Source organism: Carya illinoinensis, chromosome 6 (assembly GCF_018687715.1).
Source record: "Carya illinoinensis cultivar Pawnee chromosome 6, C.illinoinensisPawnee_v1, whole genome shotgun sequence".
Classification (NCBI taxonomy): domain Eukaryota; kingdom Viridiplantae; phylum Streptophyta; class Magnoliopsida; order Fagales; family Juglandaceae; genus Carya; species Carya illinoinensis.
This window is the reverse complement of record NC_056757.1, coordinates 34,765,913-34,789,459: the sequence shown is the minus strand read 5'-3', so window position 1 is coordinate 34,789,459 and position 23,547 is coordinate 34,765,913. Positions and strand designations below refer to the sequence as shown.

Sequence of the window (23,547 nt, the reverse complement as noted above, 5' to 3'; positions counted from 1 at the left end):
TAATTTATTCTGCAACTTTTTAATTAATTTTGCTTGCATTCTGATTTTATACTCACTGGAATTTGGTGGTTATTAATTAGGCATAAAAGCCTCTTCTAGAAATAAATTGGATCTGGAAATACACCCTCGTTCCCCTCCACAATATATATGCTGACATTGCTATACATATAAATCAATTTCTATATCCTTACATACCATTAAATGAACTACTATTGATTGGGCCGCTAAATATTGCTTGTTAAAGGATATTTAGTGTTATAAAAAATATCTATGGGATCAATAACTACTTAGCTCTTTACACCACTGCCCTGTTATAGTTATATATTGCGGATGTACTTTGGGTTTAAATTGACATACATATTCCAATCGGAACCATGCCTGCTAGTCATGAATCTTTCTTGTGCCAGCATAATTGGTAGACATTTCTTTTCTTTCTTGGCCACATTAATGATGCATACTTTGGGCAGAGTATCATAGTTAATAATCATCCACAAGCTAAGCTAGCTTGTGGATGATTATCTGAACCATGCTAATGCATTATTATACTTAATTAATTCATTAATTGTCAATTTGCACCTAGTCAGGAACATAAGCTAGCTGGACTCTGTTTTAGACAATTCAATCATATAGAAACACTTTGCTTCTTCACTTAATGCAAATGTACTTTACTCCTTCATCTACATATAACTTGCACAACCACAGAAGAAATATTCTCGAAGGGAGACCCCTCATAAAAAGCAGACACACAATTGTTATCAATTTTGTATTCTATTTTCTGCATTGTGATAACTTAATGATCATGGCATCTCCATCACAAATTGAGGGCATGCCTGCGAAAGGAATATAAAATAGCTTTGCTCTTCACTCAATATCCCATTTATGGTTGTATAACTGCCGCAGCTCTTTACCTATGATTTCACACATGCCATATCATATAAGTCAGTAGTAATACTTACCTATATGATATGGGCAATGTAACTTTATGCATTGGTTTCTACTTAACCCCTTAAGTAGGATTAATATTGTGTGAAACAGAGTTTAAACCTCTGATTCATCCATATGGTTTTCATAAAGTGTTGTTCTTTATGTAAACGCGGATTATAATTAACTTGCATTCACCATGTACATGAGAACCTGACTAACTCGCAAACATCTTAGTACATAATATACCCTAGATGAGCATAACTAGCCGCATGTACGCCTATTATAATTAACTTTGCAGCAACTACAAAATGTTATTTCACCCCTTAAGTAGGATTAATATTTATATCACTCCCCCATTCGGATGCATTATACCCTATGTCATCCATGCAGCGTGCTTTTATGTCATCTTATATGGACACATCTTGTTCAATCAGCATTCAATTTTTCCATACTAAATCCACATGAGTCAGGTCAACCACATTCAGTTATTGTCAGGAATAAAGTGGACTGTTGAGACAAATTACACTTTAAGACTTAAACTGTTCCCATTTGAATATCAACCTAACAGTCAACTGTAACCATAGCCTAGCTATTTGTACCATTTAAATCCCAACACACTATCACAAAATATACTAACTTTCCATCGACATTTGATGTAGGTTATCCAAGCATCACGTTAGCTTTAATGTGCAATCCCCGAAATCTGCACAAAATATGTAATGACCATCTATGAGTAACTGAGCAACTTATATTTCTAAGTTAACAAAGATTATTAGTTCTGCCATCATGTATACATTGCCTTGTTATGTAAATCAAACTTCATACCCATGGAATATCAATTGAGCTCTACCTTATGTTTGTTAAACAGCAACCTTTCACGTTAGCTTTCATGGTCATGTGAAACCAATGACTTCCGTGTTTTACTTAATTTGTTCAGATTTGTGGCCATTGGAACATTGTACGCTAACCACATAAAGAACATACCATATGCATTCGCATGCTTGCTCCCCATTGATCTTCTAGCAAAATGGAGTTGCTCACCTATGTCATTAATTGTCTACGCATTACACACATACACGTAGTCAGCAAGTACGTTAGCTTAACTAATCACCTATTGTTAAATTAGTTACAACTACAGGTGAGCAACTATCAAAACAAAATGGCCAAACCTATATTAGATTGTTAGTCTTGGTAAAACTACTAGACAGGCAATATTAGACGTACTCCTAAATTTTCTTTCCTATTTCATCAAATAAACTCACTACACCTCTCAGCTTGGGGCACTAATCATCATCCTCCCTAGTCAGAGGATGGCTGGAATCGTTGTCCGAGTTGTCATCGTCACTTATGTCCTCCATTCCCATTTCATCGTCAGCTGGGTCAGGATCATCATCGACATCATCGTCGATTGATTGGGCCGGGTCTGGACGCGAGATATTTGTTGCCTCAACTAGCAAATGCTCTTCACCGAGTCGGTTCAATGGATCGGGCATGGCTTCATCAACATCAAGAGTAGGGGGATAGTTGTCTAGATTATTACGATCGTCATCGTCTGAGTCATCCCATGATGACTCACCATCATCAAGCGCATCCTCAACAGGCGTCATTGCGTGAAGGTTGTAAACATTTCTACTTGTTACCTTATGGACGACCTGCCAACTTCCACCCAAAATTGGATCGGACAAATAAAATACTTGACTTGCTTGGCACGCAAGGGCAAACGGCTCATCTTTATACCACTGCCTAGCAGTATTCACCAACGTTAAGTGGTCCCTAACCCGTATCCCCCTTCTCGGGTCACCAACATCATACCAACTGCATTGAAATAGATAAACCTTACGCCAACCCATGTAGCGTATTTCTATAATATCATGCAACACTCCGTAGAAGTCAACGGTGGATCCCCGATGCTCGCCATGCACCGACACCCCGCTGTTTTGAGTGCGGCGATGCCTTTCACGCTCCATTGAATGGAATCGAACACCATTCATTATGCATCCAGCATAAGATGCGACCCATGGATCTGGACCACATGCTAATGCATATATGTCGTCGGATACCTCTGTTGGCCTAATTGCACGGAGCTCTCGAATCTACCAGACAAGAGGAAAGCGAAAGTGTAAATGATTACATATCATTATGGAATATCAACGTTAACTTAACTACATGCGACTGGAAGGAAACAAACTCTTACCCGTGCCCTGAACCACGATGGAAATTGACTCTGGTGCCTACGATCGATGTTATCAGGGTTCTCTTCTTTCATCTTGTTATAGTGCTCCCTGTCAATACAAGTATTTTGTTAGCAGGTATCAGCAATTGCTGGGTGGATAACCTAAAGTATTGAACAGTAGGATGATGGACGTACTCAATGTATTGCTCTACCTCCACGCAATTATTAAGAACATACCATCGGGCCTTGACCATTAGTATGTCCTCTAATTTGTGGTGGTGCCCTGTCCCCAATGGTCTAACTTTCTGTGAGAAAATCGATAAACTTGCCCTATTCCCCTCCTCAGCAGAACTGTTAAGTACATCACTATTGCGTTCCTCTCTATTAAACTTAGTTTCTATATCATGGAGGTACATAGAGCAGAATGTAAGGCACTCGAGATGCACATATGCCTCAGCAATTGAGCCTTCAGGACGGGCTCTGTTGCGGACGTACCGCTTGAACTTTCCTAAGTACCTCTCAAAAGGATACATCCATCTGTATTGCACGGGTCCTGCAAGTAGAGCCTCCTCTGGCAAGTGAATAGAGAGGTGCACCATGATATCAAAAAAAGCTGGAGGGAATATCATTTCTAATTTGCAGAGAATCAAGGGAATATTAGCATGAAGACGATGCAACACTGGTAAGTTCAAAGTTCGGGAACATAATTCTTTGAAGAACCAAGACAACTCTAGTAAGGCTTGCCTTACGTCGGCCCGTAAGAACCCACCAATAACAACCGGCAACAATGCTTGCATAAATACGTGACAATCATGGCTCTTCATTCCACTGATCTTTCCCTCATGAACATTGACACACCGGGCAATATTCGATGCGAACCCATCAGGGAATTTAACTTTTGACAACCACTCACAAAAAGCCCTTCGCTCATTTAAATTTAACATGTAGCATCCAAGACCCATGGTTATAGACTCACCATTTTGTTGTAAATGCAATTCTTTCCTTATTCCAAGGTTGGCCAAATCTTTACGTGCATTGGCAGAGTCCTTAGTTTTACCTTCAATATTCAACAACGTTCCAACAACGTTATCGCATATGTTTTTCTCTATATGCATGACGTCCAGATTATGTCTCAAACCTAAGGATAACCAGTAAGGAAGCTCAAAAAATATTGACTTTTTCGTCCAATTAAGATGATTGGGAGTTCGCTTCCTTTTGGTAGAAGATTTACCAAACTGAAGATGGGACACTTGACTCAATTGTTGTAGCAATTGCTCTTCCTGGACCCTTGATGGGGGGAGATTGTGCTCTTCATGTCCATTAAAAGCATTTTTTTTCCGTCTCCAACTGTGATCTGGGGCCAACCATCGTCGATGACCCAAATAGCAATGCTTGCGGCCATATACCAACCATTGTGAATTTGTGTCAGTCATGCAATGGGGGCATGCCATCTTGCCCTTTGTACTCCACCCAGAAAGATTGGCATATGCGGGGAAGTCATTGATTGTCCAGAGTAGCGCTGCATGCAACATAAAGTGTTGTTTGCTGTATGCATCATACGTACGAATACCCTCTTCCCATAACTCCTTCAACTCATCGAGTAGAGGACGCAGAAAGACATCAATATCATTACCTGGTGACTTAGGGCCAGGTATTAGCAACGAGAGCATAGTGTATGGTTCTTTCATGCATAGCCAGGGGGGCAAGTTGTACGGCACAAGCAGTACTGGCCAAATGCTATACGGTCTACTCATGTTGTTGAATGGGTTAAACCCATCACTGGCCAAACCAAGTCTAACATTGCGAGGATCTGTGGAAAATGGCATATGTTTCTTATCAAAGTCCTTCCAAGCCTTCGAATCTGATGGGTGTCGCATGCACGTCGGATCATCAACATGTCCATCTACATGCCATCTCATGTCTTGGGCTGTCTTCTTTGACATATATAGCCTCTGCAAGCGCGGCTTAAGGGGAAAATGTCGGAGTACTTTTTGTGGTATCCTTCGGCCCTGAATTGTGCTCTGCTCCCACCTAGATGCTCCACATTTAGGGCAATCATTGTACGATGCATTTTCCTTCCAAAACAAGGTACAATCATTTGGGCAGACATGAATCTTTTCGTAACTAAAGCCCAATCCCCGCTCCAAGCGACGGGCATCATTATATGAATCAGGGAATAGAGCATCAGGAAATGCCTCTTGCAAGAGCTTTAGGACCATATCAAAAGACTTCACGGTCCACCCACCTATGCTCTTGATGTGAAGCAGCTTAACGATGAATGATAGCTTTGAGAACTTAGTACATGAAGGATAAAGTGGACGTCGGGCATCAGCTACCAAGTCCTCGAAATTAGAGTTCACAGGAGGATTAGAGGTGGAGGGTTGATCGCCACCATAAGATTCACCGTCAGCTCTGATATGATGATCCATATACGACCCATGATGGATGTCATCTAAAAGCTCATCGAGATCATCAATATAATCACTATGAGCACATGGATCATCTTCTTCTTCGTCCGAAAAAGTTGAATTCCGGAATGGATCATCTTCTCCATGGAATATCCATGGAGTATAAGTTGGATCAATCCCTCTAAAGAACAAATGATCTTCAACTGTACGAATGGAGTGGAAAGCTCTATTCCGACATCTTCTACATGGACACCTAATCTGATCTGCATTTGCAGTGTGGGAAATCGCCATAGCGACGAATTGTCTAACCCCTTCAGCATACTCACTGGAATGCAATCTATCTTCAATATGCATCCAAGACTTATCCATAGTATGAAGCTGACCAAATGGAAGCAAACAACATATTAGGATATGGGCAATTGTTACTTAGTATTTCAGAATGATTTATAGCTATGAAACTGTCAATAGCTGTTAAAAATCTTGGAGACCTACAAGTATTTTCACCTTGGGGACTTCAAACTAAATATCCAACAATTAAACCTCAAAATCATCCAATACTGTGATTAATAAGGTCAAAGATCACATACATGAAAGTATATTGTGCTCCTATGGTTGTTGCGTGTAGTTAATTAATGGGAACAAGCGGCATCCTCAATATTTAAGTCAGAAGACACTAATGTGCACACATTAGTGTGGTGTGTGGCCATCATGAAGAGATTGACAATGTAATGATCATGCCAATTACAAGCTGGACCCACAAGATTGTTGTTTAGGGCGAGGTTGCGGATACAGAGATAGTTATTTCAACTAAATCCAAACATATTAACTATATGCTTGGGACCAAATGCAGCATGGTTATAGCATGTGTAGTCCACATGCTATTAATCTGAGTTGGGGATGTTTTCCCAAAGGATTAGAAGCTAGCATCAGTGTTGGAGTGTCCTGCCCTCTAACTTAGTAATGATTTTGGTTACACCTTAAATTAAATTTAAGGTGAGATGACATGCAAACTAGGTGGATCCATATGGAAGGTTTACATATGGATAACTGGCAAATATATTTTTTTAGCTGAACAAAATATGGATTATCTGTGCTGCAGTTTTTTTTCCCCGGATATAGTCTCCAATGATCACTGTGAAAGTTTTACATATGGAAGGTTTACATATGGGAAAATAGTATATGATGAATAAGAAATATTACAAAGTCATAATATTACAAAACAATATAGTCGCATGAATTAATAAGATGATGTATAAGTCAAGGGTAAAAGTCAGTATGTGGGAAAAAAAAAACGACAAAAAAACTACGGAAAAAAACTAATTCCTTCGGCTTCGGGTGATGTATAAAAACAGGATAGGATAGAGAAACTGAAAATGGGCCGCACCAATCATGAATCCATTAAAGATTAACCAGTTTATCCGCAGAGTGAATATCAATATGAGTGATGAACCACATAATAAACTGTGAAATAAGGGATTGAATTCACCGTCCGGAAAAATCATTGGTATTGAAATTTAAACACACTACATTTACATCCTTACGTCTATGTTGAGAATTAAAATCATTTGAAGTCAAGAGAATCAGAAATCTGAATTAAGGAAAGAAAACAAGAAGGGGAAGTCAGTTGAGAAGTCGGTTGCAGAATGAAGGAATGAAAACAAGAAGGGGAATCTTCCATATCAACCACATTCTTTACTAAACCCTTATTGAAGAGTTCATACCCTAGTGTATGAGCAGCCCCATTAGAATATATATTCTTAGCTGACTTAACATACCAACATACAAAAGAATCCATTTGTTGTTTCACCTAAAAGGAATCAACCCTGCACTATTAAGCTAACCAATTATAGTGACCAACAATAATATTTAACTTGTGAGGGACTGCTAGTATCAGAAAAATTGTCTCATACCAAGTTGAGAAAAACATGAAAATACCATTTAAAGCAAACCCCACTACAAGATGTTAAAGTGGATCATTGCCGCAAATCCCACTATAATTGTGATTATAGTGGAGATGTGAGTCTAGAAAAGCAAAGCACATCAACTCAATGTGAATTACGGCACATTGAGCTACTTACAATAAGGGCTATCTTTGCTCCAAAGAACCAGCCTTAGGAGATTGCCCATCTCCTAAATTCTAAGGTCTCAGCTAATGATTCATAGAATTTAGGAGTTAAAGAAGCCAACCATAATAATGGTAAAGTGAAAATTGACCATTAGCAGTGGACCTTCATGACAACAATCTGGTGCATTGGGAATACTAGTTGGGATATTTATGCATGAACTGATTTCAGCTTTACTACATCATGAGAACAAACACACAAAAACAATTCCACCTTCCAATCAATAGAGTATGGGTTAAAGGAAATTTAACCACGAGTCTGGACAACCCTAATTACCATTATAACAGCATGGACAACATTTCTGTTAAGGGTATGATGCAACCATAGGCAATATAGGCCCCTAGCCAGAATACCCAAAATCTGCATTCCCACGTACACCCAGCTATTGTGAGTAGCTGGGCATGTATGCAAGCATGTCTGATAGACAAAAAAATCATGTGTGGATTCAGACAATAAGTGTGCGAAGAACCAAATAGTACTAGCTTATCATGAACCAGCTGGTTAGATACAATCACAAGTGAGTATGTGACACCCTAACAAACCTTTATGTTTTCAGACCATAGGTACTTATTGCCAAAAAAATTTACCCAAGGAGATTGTGTATAATTGAGAAACAAGAGCAATAAAGATCTCAAGGGCAATATAAAGGTTTGGGGCTGCTCACGAAACGTCAACATCTAACCTAATAATATTCTCCACAACAAGCATGTTCTCTGTTCATATGCTTTTTCATTACAAAGAATGTCCAAAAAAACATAAAAACTTTCGGTTATTCATTTATAAACCCAAATGATGATGGGTTATCATTTTACAATACTGTTTACAAATTCCATACAAACTAATTAGAGTGCTTAGTTGCTGGCATTTTAAGCAACTAATTTCATTTATTATAAATCTAAATGACAACTCTAATACAGGGGTATTTTCAGAACAGAGGTCAATTCCCTTCCATTTCGTTATAACTAAAAAACAACCAAAATATGATTGTTATCCTTCAGCTTTTTTTCCGGTCTAAATAGCGGGCATATGCAGATAATATAACTCCAGAAATCTAGATTCAGTCAAGCAATTACCCCTCAAATCTGTTGTGACAATCATATCCATAATATTTTCCCTCAAATCGTATACAATCATACAAAAGTTTCTATAATGGTACACAATCATACAACCGATAGATAGAGAACACGGAGGGAGAAGAGAGAGAGGCTTACTGTGTATATCAATTGAGAGAGAGGGGACGCACCCACTGATTTCCGGCTGAAGAGAGGGTTCTGGAGTCTAGGGCATGAACACGGATTTAATAGGCACCAATCGGTGAGGTTGCGTTGGTGGGGCGGATCCTATGCTCCCTGCGAATTCGCCGCCGTCTATAGGGAGAGGGCCATGGTGATTATCGCGAGGTAGGGCATGGGGGGATGGTTGGGGAAGAAAGGAAAGGGCGTGCGGGGAAAACAAAGAAAGGGGAAAGGGAAGATGGGTCTCGCGGGGTAACGCGGGGATTATGCCTGGTTTCTATTATTTTTCTATCAATACCGGCCACAACCAGTCGTCGCAAAAAGCATACATCATCGTGGCAAATAAACAACTACCGACGGATACAATAATGTGAGACCTCATAACCTTTTGCGATTAAGTCCTTATCATGGCAAAAGAAAAAATTTCTACGTTAAAGGCTATAACCCATGAGGACCAAGTTTTTATTTCAGTTTTTTTCCCTACTAATGCAAGTGGTGGCAAAAAATATATTTGTTAGTGGGAAAAATTCCTTTTCCCACTAAATTATTCTCACCGAACTAAACTCATGGTAAAAAGTATGTTTCCTTTCCACGACTAGTTTTGGAGAGAATTAGTGGATGTTTGCCACCCTCTTGTGTCATGGAGAAAGAATTGGTGGCAAAAACCACAATTTGTTGTAGTGAGTTGTTGACCTACAAGTGGATATTGTGTTTTTCTTGAGGATTCCTTAGTTTCATGGAAGACCAAGAAACAACCAACTATTTCTCATTCTTCAGCTGAAGCTAAATATTGCTCGATGTCATCTACTACTTGTAAAATTGTTTGGCTTCTTACTCTTCTCTCCGATTTTGGTATATCTCATTTTGACAGTGCTCAATTATTTTGTGATATTTAGGTTGCTTTGCACATTGTTGTCAATATAATTTTTCACGAAAGAACAAAACATATTGAGCTAGATGGCCACTTCATCCGTGACAAAATTTAAGCTGGAATCATCAAGACTTTTCATCTTGCTTCTCAACATCAACTTGTTGATGTTCTTACCAAGCCTCTTGGCCATCAATAGTTTACTTGATAACCAACATAGTATAAATACCCTGAATTTTACTTATTTTTAGTTTTTGAAGTCAGATCAATAATATTCTTCAGTTTTCCCCAAATACCCGATAAGCTTCTGTTTCCTATGGTTTCATCTTGTTAAATTCCACGTATTGCCTTCAATCCATTGGTGAAGATTAATGTATTCAATCCCAATTTCTAATATTGAGATTAAAACTTGTTTGAGAGCAAAGAAACCGATGATTCTTAGGAAAGAAAATTTTCGAGAATTATATAAAACATCAAGAAAATTACATGAAGCAAAACAAGACGTCCAACGAAACGTTATACACACTACACCAATATTTGTTAGATTTTGCCGCAAGGGCATGTGGTCAGAAAAACTATAGTCGTAGTGGGAAATGATCTTTACCCACTAAATCTATCCGTGGGAGACTAGTGACTTAAAGTTGGTAACACTAAGTGTTTTTTTCCACTAATTCATGAATTGGTGGGAAATTGTGACATTTTTCCACCAAATAGATAGTGGAGATAGCCAACGAATTTCGTGGCAAAACGTTACTCAAATTAGATTGGTTAGTGAGAAATACTATATTTTATGATGAAATGTGCTGGTGGGTATTAATATTACCCACTAGAGCATTTGGTGGAAAAAAATATTTTCTGGCAAAAAAAAAAGTGTATTTGCCACGAGACATATTTGCGGCAAATAGTAAAAGAATTCAGACAAAAAAAATTGTAAAAATAAAAATAATGATATTGTTTCACACCTACTAATCAACATTCAACTAAATTACTAAATATCACATATAAAAGAATTCAGAAAAAAAAAATTGTAAAAGCAGAAAAGGTCATCTTATGGAAAGATTTACAATCGTTGACAATTTGTATAGATATGGAAGGATTTACAATCGTATATTACACAACTATGGAAACTATCACCTAGAAATATATCTTATAAGCAAGGAGAATTTCGTGAATATGGTTCACAATCAGGAGGCAATATTCTCGAATCCTCGACACAACTTGTAAGAATACTAAGCTCCTACATACAACCCATGTTTTTGGACTATGCCTATTGATATTATCAATCAAATTTATGATTACCTCTAAATAACTGAAGTACATTATATACCTCCTTTTACAGGGACAAGCCCATGTATCCAGGCCTTTGGTACTCAAGCTTGAACTGAAAATGTATACTTGAGTTCCAAACGACATCTCTTGTCATCATCTTCAAGAAAAGAAATGGCACCATAGTTCCAAGAAAAAAAAAATCAGACTTCTTGATTTTCATTGACAAAAGATTCAACCCAAAAGAATATAAGCAAAATGAAATGGCACCTTCTCGTGTTCAACTACTTGGTATACACGAAGCATAGTGCAAGTAGCTTCAGCAGCATATTTGAGAGCAAAAGGTCTGTACAAAGCCCAAAAAAGATCAATTAAATTTACTGACAGCACCCTAAGACACAGAAAGGACCCAAGTATTACTCCTTAACAAAATTACAACATCCAAAAAAGAATCAAATAGTTCCAAGAACCATGCTATTAACTTCAATATTTAAAAAAAATAAAAAAGAATCATGCATTAAGGACCCAAATATAGTTAGTGTATGCCTTAAAAAGTAAAAATTTACATTAACATGCTATATAACTAGTTAATTACTCATGCATTATCAATTTTCAAGTCTCTAATTAGAGTATAATCACAGTTCACCTACAACTATATATATATTTTTTATAAGTACTTCACCTACAACCATATTCAGTATATATAATTCCATCCATATTAATTATATAACAACTCAAACACAATCACTAACTTTATAAGCTTCATTCACACAACACATTCCAACTCATACATATACAAGTCATCACTTAATCCTTGAAATATAACCCTCTTCATAATATCAAGCCTTACAATTTAATCCCTCCTCACTATTAGATCATTACTAAGATACATTACCCATCCTCCACATTCAGATCTGAGTTCAGTCATATTAATAAGAACTAATAATATATTAATAAGAATGTATTGTAGTACCAAAATATATGATCATCCTGATTAAGATGAAAAATACCCCTACTAGTTTTTGACCCATAACTTCAAGACTTATATATATATATATATATGCAAGCATATTAGTGAAAATTTTTGCAAATCATTTACCTTGTTCAAGCAAAAGATTATATATGTATGTAGAAGATTAAATATTGCAAATCATTTACCTTCACAATCCAACAACAACATCACAACCAATCTGTTTCTCCTCTGACTTCCACAACAACACAATCAAAGTATTATAATCAGTTGTGGTCACATAATGGCCTTTATATAAAGAAAACTTCACAACTACAACACAAGACCCAACACTTCACAATCCAAAAACAACATCACAACCAATCTGTTTCTCCTTCGACTTCCACAACAACATAACCAAAATACTACATATCCATGAATATAAATCTATCTAAGCAATAAACACCACGCTATATATACACGCCCATTTACTCTAAATATATAAAGGTAGGATTTTACCATGCTTAAGGGCTTCGACAGTGAATGAAAGCGTGTGGGAGGTGCTGCTAGGTCGGTGAGTTGCTCGTGGTGGTGCGGCGTCGTGGGTAGAGGCGGCGATTGTGGCTCACGGTGGCAGATCAACCAATCTGTGCACAGGGGATCCGTGAGAGAGAGAACTCGAGGGAGGAAGGAGTTTAGACGGTCGAGGTGGCTCACGGTGGGCCTAGCGGCAGATCTGGGCTGTGATGAAGAGAATGCCGAGAGGGAGATGGAGCGTGCAAGGGAGAGGGAAATTGGGGGGCTTTGGCTGTGGGAAAATTAGGCGGAAGCTGGTCGTCGGCGAGGTGGGGGGCTGGTGGTGGTGGTGCAGCTCAATCGCTGGCGTTAGATTGGCTCGCGACGGTAGGGAACCGAGTGAGGGACTCGGTTTGGGCTTGCCTCGGGGAGAGAGAAAGGGAAGAGAGGGAGAGGGAGGCGTGGGGTGGGGTGGTTGGGTCTGGTGAGGTGGTCGTGCTCGGCGGCGGCGACGGTGGCCTGGGATGGAGCCGAGGAAAGAGAGAGAGCGAATGGGGAGGGGGTGCGGCGCGAGGGAACTGATGGGAGGAGAGAGAGAGAGAGAGAGAGAGAGAGAGAGAGAGAGAGAGAGAGAGGGGTGGGGGGAAATATTAGGGTTTTAATTTAATGTGGGCCGTTTGATCTAAATTTAATCCAATGATAATGATTAAATGGTTAGACTAAACTATTCTACTTATTTGTGGCGACAAAAAGTCGTGGGAAAAGGTTTTTTTTCTTTTGTCATCTCTCCTCCTTAGTGTCAAAAGGTTAATTTATTTATACTAGATAAAGTCGTGGCGAAAAACAGTTTTACCCACTATTTTGAAACCGTGGGATATAAAATGGTGACAAAAGAACATATTCTTTTCCACTAATACATTTTGTAACAACAAGTAATTATTCTTCATGAGCACATATAGTGGAAAAAGAACTAGCGGGAAAAGATCAATTTTGTTGTAGTGACAACAAAACATCTAGGCTTTTTTTTATTTAAAAAAAAAAAAAAAAAAAAAAAAAAAAAGGAAGAAAGAAAGATGAATATACATGATTATTAATTTCAAAGCAGCTGCCTCGATATATCCCTCCTAAATTAGCATCATGGTTCTTGAGTTTTTGGAGTCAGAGTTGTGACAGCGTCTGCAACGGATAGGAAGATCTTGTCCTCGCCGATTAAGTTTACGAACTTGGACTCGTAAAGCTTTTCAATCACTATTGGAGCTGGGTTTGCTAAAACAAGCTGTTTAAAATCAACAAAACACGATGATCGTTAATGCTTATTTACGTACTTCATAAAGAGCATTCAAAATATTAACTTCATGAAAAATAATATTTATTAATTTCAAAGTTCACTCAATTACCTGCACTTCTCTGTGGTGAAGAGTCTTATGTAATTCTTCGAAGGAATGAATCCCACTAGTGTCAATATCAGTAACAGCTGCAATCATACAAAATTTATACATGTTCTTTAGTACTACATGACATGATCCAGAACCAAAACCAGAACCAAAGAAATTACTACGACTTGCTTACGTACGTGACATTTCAATGACAATGTATTGGATTCCGGATTGGTTTAGTTTCTTTGCTTCTTCCTCTTCATTGCTTAGCCATCTTAAAATCCTGCAAGCAAATTCGATTCAAGCAATGATCTTGTTCTAATTTATTGAGACAAAAAGGTGCATGCTTTTTAATCACAATTCTTTGGAGATTTGCTGACAGTAAATACCTCTCCTTAATGTAGTTGGAGTTTGAAAAGTAAATTGCAGAATCAACTCTGATGATCAGAATGCCAGGAACAGTTGTTGCATTGGAATATTGCTCCACATTCCTGTAAACATTAGTTCCTGGGAGCTTCCCAAGTAATGCAGTTCGTGGCCTGGTGACTTGCAGGAGGATTTTGGCAAAGGATATTGCGACCTTTTATTCACAAAAGTTAGAATTTTTCAGTACTGAGAAGGAAAAACAGAAATTAACATAAAATACCAAAGATTTCCTTGAATTCTTACTGCAATTAGGAGACCTATCTCAACGCTTTTAAAAATTACTCCAAAGAAGGCACCCATGCAAGCAACGAAATCGAATTTGTCAATCTTCCACAGCAGTATTACAGCTTCGATGTCAACTAGGCCTACCACAGCAGCTATGATTATGGAAGCAAGTACAGCATTCGGGGTGTACTTGAACAATGGGGTGATGAGTACCAAAGTTAGAAGAACAACACAAGACATCACGATGTTGGAAACGGCTGTTTTGCAGCCGGCCATGAAATTTACTGCTGAGCGAGAGAAGGATCCTGCATGAAGGAAGACCGGGGCAGGCAAGATTAATGTTTGATGATCGGAGAGGATGAGACAGAATTGTATGTATTTGAATCTTTGCAACCCCCCTTACACACCTGTAGCAACATAGCAAGATGTCATGGAACCAACAATGTTCATACTTCCCAGTGCCACCATTTCTTTGTTTCCATCCAGCTGGTAGTCCTTCATTGCAGCAAATGTTCTTCCGATTGCTACTGCTTCCTAGAATCCCAAGAACTTATGCTTTAATATAGAAGGGAATTAGGGTATATTAAATCACCAATTATACTACAAACGTGATCTTTAAGTCATACAGTTTATATTCTGATACTGAAATATGTGCTGTACTGATGCCAGTTTAGTTGACTAATTATCCCAAACCGAGTAAAGTTATTGGGGCCTGAGAATTGCTTACCGTTAGAGCTACCAAACCCGCCACGACACCAATCTTAAGACCTTTGAGAAGAAATTCTCCAGTCCAATAGATTTCATGAACAGAGGATGGATTGATGCCCCTATCTATATGTCTCACCTGATACAAGACGAAAGCTATATCATATGAGCTTGCCATGCATCTCCTTAATTTGTGCATGGCACGTTGAAAACAAAATCTTTAAACTCATAAACGAGCACTTACAATTGCAACACCTTGCTTTTCCGCATGGGTGATACCCACGAAAAATGTGGCTATTATAACAGAGGTCAAAGGAGCAATAGCAGCAACCCAAAAGAATTTCTTGTTCTTTTTTCCCTGAGCCAATATCAAACAAGATCAGTCAAGAACAAATAGATCGAATACTGGAAAAGGCTGCAAAATTAAGGTTAAGTAGTAATAGTACTGCAATATAGATGATACTTACGATGTACTTGGCAAACAGAATTAATGCCAAGAATGACAATCCTATGACTATAGTCTGCCAGTTCCACTGTTAGCATATAAAGTAGAGTGAGAATGCATGATTGGCTTCATTCGAATAGAGAAACAGACATACAACTGAGATGTTCAAAAAATAATATTAAAAATATGATAAATAGAATTTTTTTAATTTTATATACCCCGTGATGTGCTGAGCTCCCAACTGAGCGCATAACAGAAACGATGTCAGTCTTCTTCGTGAAGTTGTTTATACCGAGAAGACCTTTGAGCTGTTGAAGGGCTATGGTAACAGAAGCTCCAGCCATGAACCCGACAATGGCGGCATGGGAAAGAAAGTCGATTAAGAAACCCAATCTGTAAGCAAGCAAAGAGAAGCCATCGAATTTTCGTGGATTATCATTGGTGTTAGAATCACCATTATCAGTGAAAAAATCTGCAAGGCAACAAAGAACAGACCTGAAAAAACCAAGTGCGAATTGAGTGATCCCAGCGAAGAAGGTAGCGGTGAATGCTAGACGCCTATAAGCAAGTTTATAATTAGCTTGTGAATCTGGGATCTCATTCTGCAGCAGTGTCCCAAGCAACAGAGACACAACAGCCACCGGTCCAATGGCAATATCTCTCGAGCTACCCATGAAAGCATAAATAAGAGGTGGAACAAAGCTAGAGTCTGGAAAAAAAATGGGCGATTAACAACATTAGTTACCGAGGTACGTGGGTATAGATGTGAAAAAATCCCCAAGGTGTTTGCGAGAAACAAGGATACTCACACAACCCATATTGGGGTTCCAGATTTGCAAGCTTTGCATATGCAATATCCTGATATCAAGAATATTTAAGAATCATTCGAAATTTGAACTGAAAGAACTGGAACCCAATATTTAGATTATTTTAAGGAAATGTTTTACCTGAGGAACACACAAACTGGCAATAGTAAGCCCGGCGATAAGGTCACCTTTGAATTTGGTAAGATTGTAAGTTCTTCCCCATTCAAGAATGGGAAAGAAATGTTGGAGGAAAAGAAGAAACTTTCTTGGACCCGGTTGGTCCTTGTAAGGGCGTAAAGGCTCATCCGAGAAGAAAGTCTCCTTCAAGGAATCTTGAATATCTCTCAGAAGATTTTGCGTAGGAGGTCGTTCCACCTTGTGGATATGGGGCAAACGCCCTGAATGGCGCCGGGACGAAGGGCCGCTCACAATCTCCATCTCGTCAGTGACGCGCCTACTCATTATGGTAACAAACTGTTTCAAAAAAAAATTAATGCAGAAGATTATGGATCATTCGAGGACACGCAAAAGAATCAGAAAACTTCTTCAGTTACGTCTCAAAAGAATCACGGCCTGCAAAGAGATATTAAGATTACACTGATCAGAAAGGTAGCTCCTGGTTTAAAGTACAAGAATCATAAACAAGTTGCATAAAAAGCTCTTCCTTATATAGGCACTGTACTGCACAGCTTTGGTCCTGCAAAGTAAGATTTCTTCTGATATGTACTTGGCATCTAGTTTTCATGCACGAATACAAAATATATGTAAAAGTTGACTTAAAAAAAAAAAAAATCTAATTACAAGTATAACTGTTTACTAATATGTGCATCAATATAATGTAATAGTTAAAAATAAGATTTTATTAAATTCAGTGCTAATTTAAATTTTGAATATCAAGAAATCAGTATTAATACGTAGATTAGTACGCGACTTTAATTGCACGTAGCAAGACTAAAAAAAGAAATAAAAAACAAAACAAAAATGATGATGCAAATATCGGAAGCTCACAGAACGTGACATTTGAATTATTATAAGTTTATCACCGGCCTATCAATTATTGATCATTGGCATTCACACTGCCGATGAAACAGAAGGAGAAGAAGAGGAAGAAGCCAAATAAAGAAAGTTCATATACGTAAATAATGTGAACCAAACAGATCAAAAATCACTCCTTGGAAGAGATTTACATATTCTACTCGATCTGGGTACTTTTTAATTTGCCTGGAGCACTCTAAAGTAGCTAGCTGTTATTTCCAGTAAAGAACGTCCTAATAAAAGCTGCAACCTGAAGGATCTGAAATAATTATGATCAATGAATTATCTAATTCTTTTTCTTTCCACTTGCACCAATTGAAGATACCACTGATCTTGTTCATTTTGTACTCAAAACAACAACTGGGTCATTGTTCATTTTGTATAAATTTTAAACAGTCGGCTCCCCCTATAAACTCTTCCTACATAGCCCATGCAAAGAAGTAGAGATTCTCCGTGTAAAAAAGTATATATAAAAGTTTACATTCTTTAACAAATCACAAGCAACATGATGATGATGATGAATTGCAAGCTCTTGAAAAGTGGCATTTGAATTTGTTTATAACCATTCAGTACTGCTGAGTAAAGATCATTTATCTGGTGCGACTGATACGTACAAAATTAAGCATTTTACTTTTTATATATATGCGCAACCAGCCAATGTATGCGAACTAATTGATCATATTCAGCCTGAGAAAGACACGAAAGGAAAACAAGAGAAAGCAATAAAAAAAGAAAGGCCATATCCATACATAACAATAATCAAGAATTCTTGATAAACAGAAAGTCACCTTTTCCGAATGTGACAAGGTAAGAAAGCTGGATCATAAGAGGTAACAAGAATTAGAGAGACGTCACTGGTAGGAATAGATCATCATTTGACATGGTATACTCTATACTAATCGATCTGGATTTTTTTACTTGTGTGTAGCGTAAAGTAGTAGTACTAACTTAATTGACAACACTCTTGGAATCAATTAATTAACATGCAACTCGATCATCCGGCCTTTCCAACTCTAAATATTAACAACTTGGAAAAAAAAAATTAAGTCGGTCGCGCGGCTAATAATTATATTCGTATAGAATAATAGAGTAGATAATTCATGATCAACCTTCAGATATCCGAGCTTCGTTCTCACGTATTCAGAGCAATAAATTAACAATGCGGGACCGGAAAAGATATTAATTAAGATTAGAGAAAAAGCAGGAGGATGTCAAACTCTAATCATATGTGTCTGGATTCAATGAACCTAAAAGCGTTGAATCTCTCTCGCCGCAGGACCAGCCGAAGAGTTGATCATTTAGATAGCATTTTCCACATATATAATAATAATTGTTATCAGAAAACGAATTAAGTGCTTATAAATCTCCATTATCTTTTTGTTTTAGGGTTTGAAGTTTGAAGCATGACACGTACGTGTATGTTGAAAAAAGAAGGGTACGTACGTACTATCACATATATATATTTAACGAAATTTGGAGACAAATTAAAATATATACAGCTTGCTAGCTATAATTAATTCTTCAGTACTGCGATCACTACTCGGTTTCCATTTCTTTGTATTTGGGCTAAAATATACCCAAAGATACAATCATAAGGACACGAATATACCCAAAGATATCTTGCTTAGTGGGATGAAGGTGTGACAGTAGTATGAACAGATGAAGGTGTGATAGTAGTTCATGTTGTTCTGAAAGTTCGTTGCATACGATGGAAATAAACATGAAGGCCGTTCCTAAATATTTGTCATAACCGGCACATATTGCATATATAAATCATGTCACGGTAATCAATAAATGAACTTAACATATGTCGAATTTCTGCATGCATGCCCACCTGGCCTTTTCCAGTACTGTCTGTTCTACCATGAACATGATAATGACCAAATTTAATAATGGAGACCTAAAAGCAAAAGCGAAGATGGACAAAAAATTAATATATATATATATATATAATATATATAGCGTTTCAGATATTGGAACTCATTTGCAATTAAACTAGTCCTCCGACCGATTCAGCTAGCAGCTAGTCATTTGAGGTAATCGATGGATGGATGGATGATTCAACAGTTAGCTCGCTAGCTAGGGTGGGCCAAAACTCCGCCTTCTTCACCTTTGAAATGCTCTCCAGAACTCCGGCCGGTGAAACGTGTCCCATCACCGTCACCCTCTTTGTCTCTAGCTCTATACTGAATGATGTAACTCCTGATATATATATATATATATAATTTATAAATTAACAATTCAGAATGATCATCATGTGAGGAAGATCAAAAGAGGTTGATCATTTCATGATCAGCTCATGCCTAGTTACCGTTTGGCTAGATAGTAATTAGTCATGTTAAATCAGTAGTGCTATATATATTTGTACTAAAAATTTAAATTCATGCAAAGACATACTTTTGATGACCTAATTTTATATATAGTTCTTGCACAGTACTCCATGTTATATGTGGGTCAAGTACTCCTCATCCAACAAGTACTGAAACATTTAATTAAACTGGAGTGAAGATTACATGAAGAGTACATGTTCATGAAACTCAAGGCTACTTATACTTTAATACATTTTATAAAATGATTATTTGTCTTCAAATTTTAATTTAATTAGAAGATGTTGATTTAATTATTTAATATATAATATATTCTAATAGCTAGGAGCATCTTCTTTTCTGTGTTTGATGACCAGCTTGAAGTTTTGGTTAGAGAGAATATATAGGCTATTTTGATCTTTAATTCTCTATTTCTTAATTATTTTGATCCGAATAAGAATTCACTACAGATAAAAAAAAGACCATTTGTGACGTATTTTATGCTACGAAAATAGTTATTTGCTATCAAAACAGGTTCATTTTAGCAGAAAATTATAGTCATTTTTAGCAGAAAATAACTCATCACAACTGAGCAATTTTCTTGTAATAGAAGTAATATTTATAAGATTGTTTACTCCTGAAAATCTGCATATAAAGATTAATTAATGTGACGAAGCTAGCCACCAAATCAATGTTAATAATATTATTAAAAGCATACAAATTTATTATAAAAGAAAGAAAATAGAAAAACAATTAAACCATGTGATAATGCTAATTAATTAATGCAAATTAAATACTCCCACTTGGAAATTACAAATTAAATACCTTCCATTTTGGACAGATGCCTCTTGAGTTTGCCAGCACAGCCTTGACAATGAATTGATACCCGCATCACAACAACCTGATCATCATGAAAATTATAAAAACCACACATAAATTAATTAATGATCACGTGAACCTGATCATGGAATTAATGGCATATACAGGAATTTAAGTAGATAAACTTTTAACTTTATAAAGCTGGGAATTACAACTAAAAAATTAAAAAAAGAAAAAGAAAAAGAAAGAAAAAACAGAACCCAGATATATAGAACGAAATGAAAACATTTATATATTGGATTAATTTTCCAATGGTATCAACATATATATAAAAATAAAAAGTAATAATTAATTATAATTAATTTATCTAACCTGGTAGACATTATCTGAGGAAGCAAGTACTGAAGATGGTTTGATCTGGAGATCATGAGCAGGCTTTTGCTGATTAAGGTCCGCATCTTGATATTCTCTTTTGAGGCGAGGCACAGAAATATCCAATCTCTTACTATAATTAGGGGACTCAACGAACCTAGAGTAGTCGCCATTGCTGAGTAAGTACCGTTTGTTATCAGAAGTACGGAGAGTTCTCTGATCAGACTTTCTGGGCACAATCACCGAGCGAGAATCGTCGGTCATGCACAGTACCTCAGTTGCTGCCGGAGACTGGCACATGAACTTGAAGCCTCTCATCTTCTTGGTTGTCGTCATGTTCATTGCTCAAGATATGATATCAGAAAATAATTGAGGCCAGTACGTGAATATTGAAGAACTTTTGGAGGAGGGTAGGGCTGGCTAGCTAACTGCGTGAGCAGGCATGCAAAGTGCTAGGCCGGGAAATAGAATCTTCTCGATCTGAAGAAGATAGTACTACTGTTAATAGGGAGAAAGAGGATGCCTATCAAATGGAACAAAAACGAATAAAACATGCTTGTCTTTGTGACTTAGCTAACAGTACAGGGCATGGCTGGCATTTGTAGCTTTATCTGTACTGTTTATCCGTATGTTTTGAATGTGTTCACCAGTATCCTGTCTTTTGTCTTGAGAGATGAGTCGTTCGTGGGCCCTTCTTTACTCATCTCACCTTCATGTATAGACTTATTTGATATTTCTATAAGAAAAGTGTTAGGAGCGTCAGTAAAATCAAAAGAAAAAGAATGTTTAAAATATATTTTTAAAAAATCAAAAGAAAAATTTTATAACTAGCTGTAAATGCTGGACGGTCCGTTAGCTCATTTTTATATATAATGTGTAAAATTTAAAAGAATAATGTTAATTATAAGTCTTAAAGAGATATTTTAATACAAAGTTTTTATAAAAAGGTAAATTCTACTGATAAACAATAACTTTTTTACACTACTTTTAGATAAAATCATCTTTTTTACAAAAGCTTGAAACTTACCTCTTCAGAATTTACAAATCATTTATGATCAAAAGTATTGAAGTAGGCAGCAAATGCATTACTATTACTTTACTGCAGTGCAGTAAATGAGTTTTAACAAAGGCAAGAAGACTGTCATCACAGAGTACTGCTACTTCGTAAGTACTCGTGCGTGCATGCGTATTTTCGGCCCGAGTCGGAATCACTCCTCTTTTTTCTCTCTGAATTCTGATCACCTCTCATTGAATCATGATATTGAATTCACGAGCATTATCTGGGAGTACAGAAGCAGAATCTCTCCGAAAACTGCACATTTTAGTTATCGCGTCAATGATTTCTAGTTCTTAGCCATCATGCATGGCATATAGCCTAATTTTTTTAATCTTTTTTTTACCTAAACAAAGTTATCAACTGTTCTGATCTGAAACTCTACTGCCATATACCGTCACGCATAGAGAATTCAATTAATAATAAGTTAAAATCAAAAGAAAGAAGAGGACAAAAAAGAAAAAGAAAGGGGGAGAGAGAGAGGAAAGAGAGGGGGGGGGGGGGGGGGGGGGGGGGGGTGTGATAATATAAAAAAATTACAGGTCGGATATGTACCGAAAAGGACACTTGATCTGGAGTCTGGACTCCTCCTGGTGAGACCATATTGCAATGAGCAGTACATAACTACAATAATATGGCCAGTGGCCAGAGTCCGGCATGGTCCTCAGTCTTACCCTTCTAAAATTCCCTTCACAGTTTCAAGCTCCCGACCAAGCAAAAGGACCACCAACGTTCGAAAAGGTGGTCAGGACTTGTCAATAGTCATGAGCTAGGACCACCCTGCCAAAACCTACCTTATTTGCTCCAGCATTAACTCAATAAATCTACCGTTTCCAGTGTACAAGAACAATGCTAAGGCTAAAGCTTCCTTCCCTTTACAATATTAGAGTACTGCATGGACATGCATGCACGAGGGTGCATGTGATTTTGGATTTTGATGAAAAATTGTGTAATTTACACATCTAATAACCTTAACCAGGAGCAAAAAGAAAAGCTGAGCACTTGATTATGTAATTATGAGCATCTGAACCTGGTTTCATTGCAGGTATTTCTTCAAATGTGACTCATGATCAAGCTTTGCAATTTGAATCTATCTACTATCTAGAGATATTCAGAGTCGTCTTTCTTGGATTGATTTGATATTTTCGACGATGATCTCCATTAATTCTACCGATCGACAAGCTAGCTAGGAATTAGAATCTTGCTACCAGGAAAATAATTAATAATTATTCATTAATGAAGATGCATGGAGGTTTGCATGCTTAATTTGTGTCTTGGCTGGCCTGCATGTGCAACAGGTATGGCGTGAGTTGAGTTGTCCTCTTCAACTGGAGCTTGCCTCTGACTAATTCCATCTACCTTTTGCCATGATGTAGCTAGATGCATGGCTGAAAGTCTGAAAGATGACCGAGGAAGGACCTCAAAACTTTTTTTTCTACTTTTTTACCATGGCATGGGATTCTTCCATAAAATAATGGCCCGACCATTTTTGGTCTCTTGTTACCTGACGGCCCAT

The 23,547-nt window shown here is 37.4% G+C and overlaps 3 protein-coding genes across 3 annotated transcripts; all 3 read right to left on the bottom strand.

Moving 5' to 3' along the window:
• Positions 1–2,207: 2,207 nt before the first annotated feature.
• On the bottom strand, positions 2,208–5,526 carry LOC122312804. Its single transcript, XM_043127453.1, has 3 exons — positions 3,335–5,526; positions 3,119–3,206; positions 2,208–3,017 (listed from the first exon to the last, which is right to left on the bottom strand). Exons 1-3 carry the CDS (start codon positions 5,524–5,526, stop codon positions 2,208–2,210), a joined length of 3,090 nt encoding a protein of 1,029 aa, XP_042983387.1.
• A 7,811-nt stretch (positions 5,527–13,337) lies between these two features.
• Positions 13,338–17,156, bottom strand: LOC122313894 (high affinity sulfate transporter 2-like). Its single transcript, XM_043129192.1, has 14 exons — positions 17,042–17,156; positions 16,587–16,919; positions 16,449–16,497; positions 16,135–16,348; positions 15,858–16,032; positions 15,662–15,727; positions 15,439–15,552; positions 15,217–15,333; positions 14,897–15,023; positions 14,508–14,794; positions 14,228–14,418; positions 14,036–14,121; positions 13,860–13,936; positions 13,338–13,738 (listed from the first exon to the last, which is right to left on the bottom strand). The coding sequence occupies exons 2-14, from the start codon at positions 16,905–16,907 to the stop codon at positions 13,598–13,600; spliced, it is 1,965 nt and encodes a 654-aa protein (XP_042985126.1). The 5' UTR covers positions 16,908–16,919; positions 17,042–17,156; the 3' UTR covers positions 13,338–13,597.
• A 2,064-nt stretch (positions 17,157–19,220) lies between these two features.
• LOC122313880 (heavy metal-associated isoprenylated plant protein 3-like) lies at positions 19,221–21,583 on the bottom strand. Its single transcript, XM_043129167.1, has 3 exons — positions 20,978–21,583; positions 20,612–20,687; positions 19,221–19,682 (listed from the first exon to the last, which is right to left on the bottom strand). Exons 1-3 carry the CDS (start codon positions 21,317–21,319, stop codon positions 19,504–19,506), a joined length of 597 nt encoding a protein of 198 aa, XP_042985101.1. The 5' UTR covers positions 21,320–21,583; the 3' UTR covers positions 19,221–19,503.
• Positions 21,584–23,547: the final 1,964 nt, after the last annotated feature.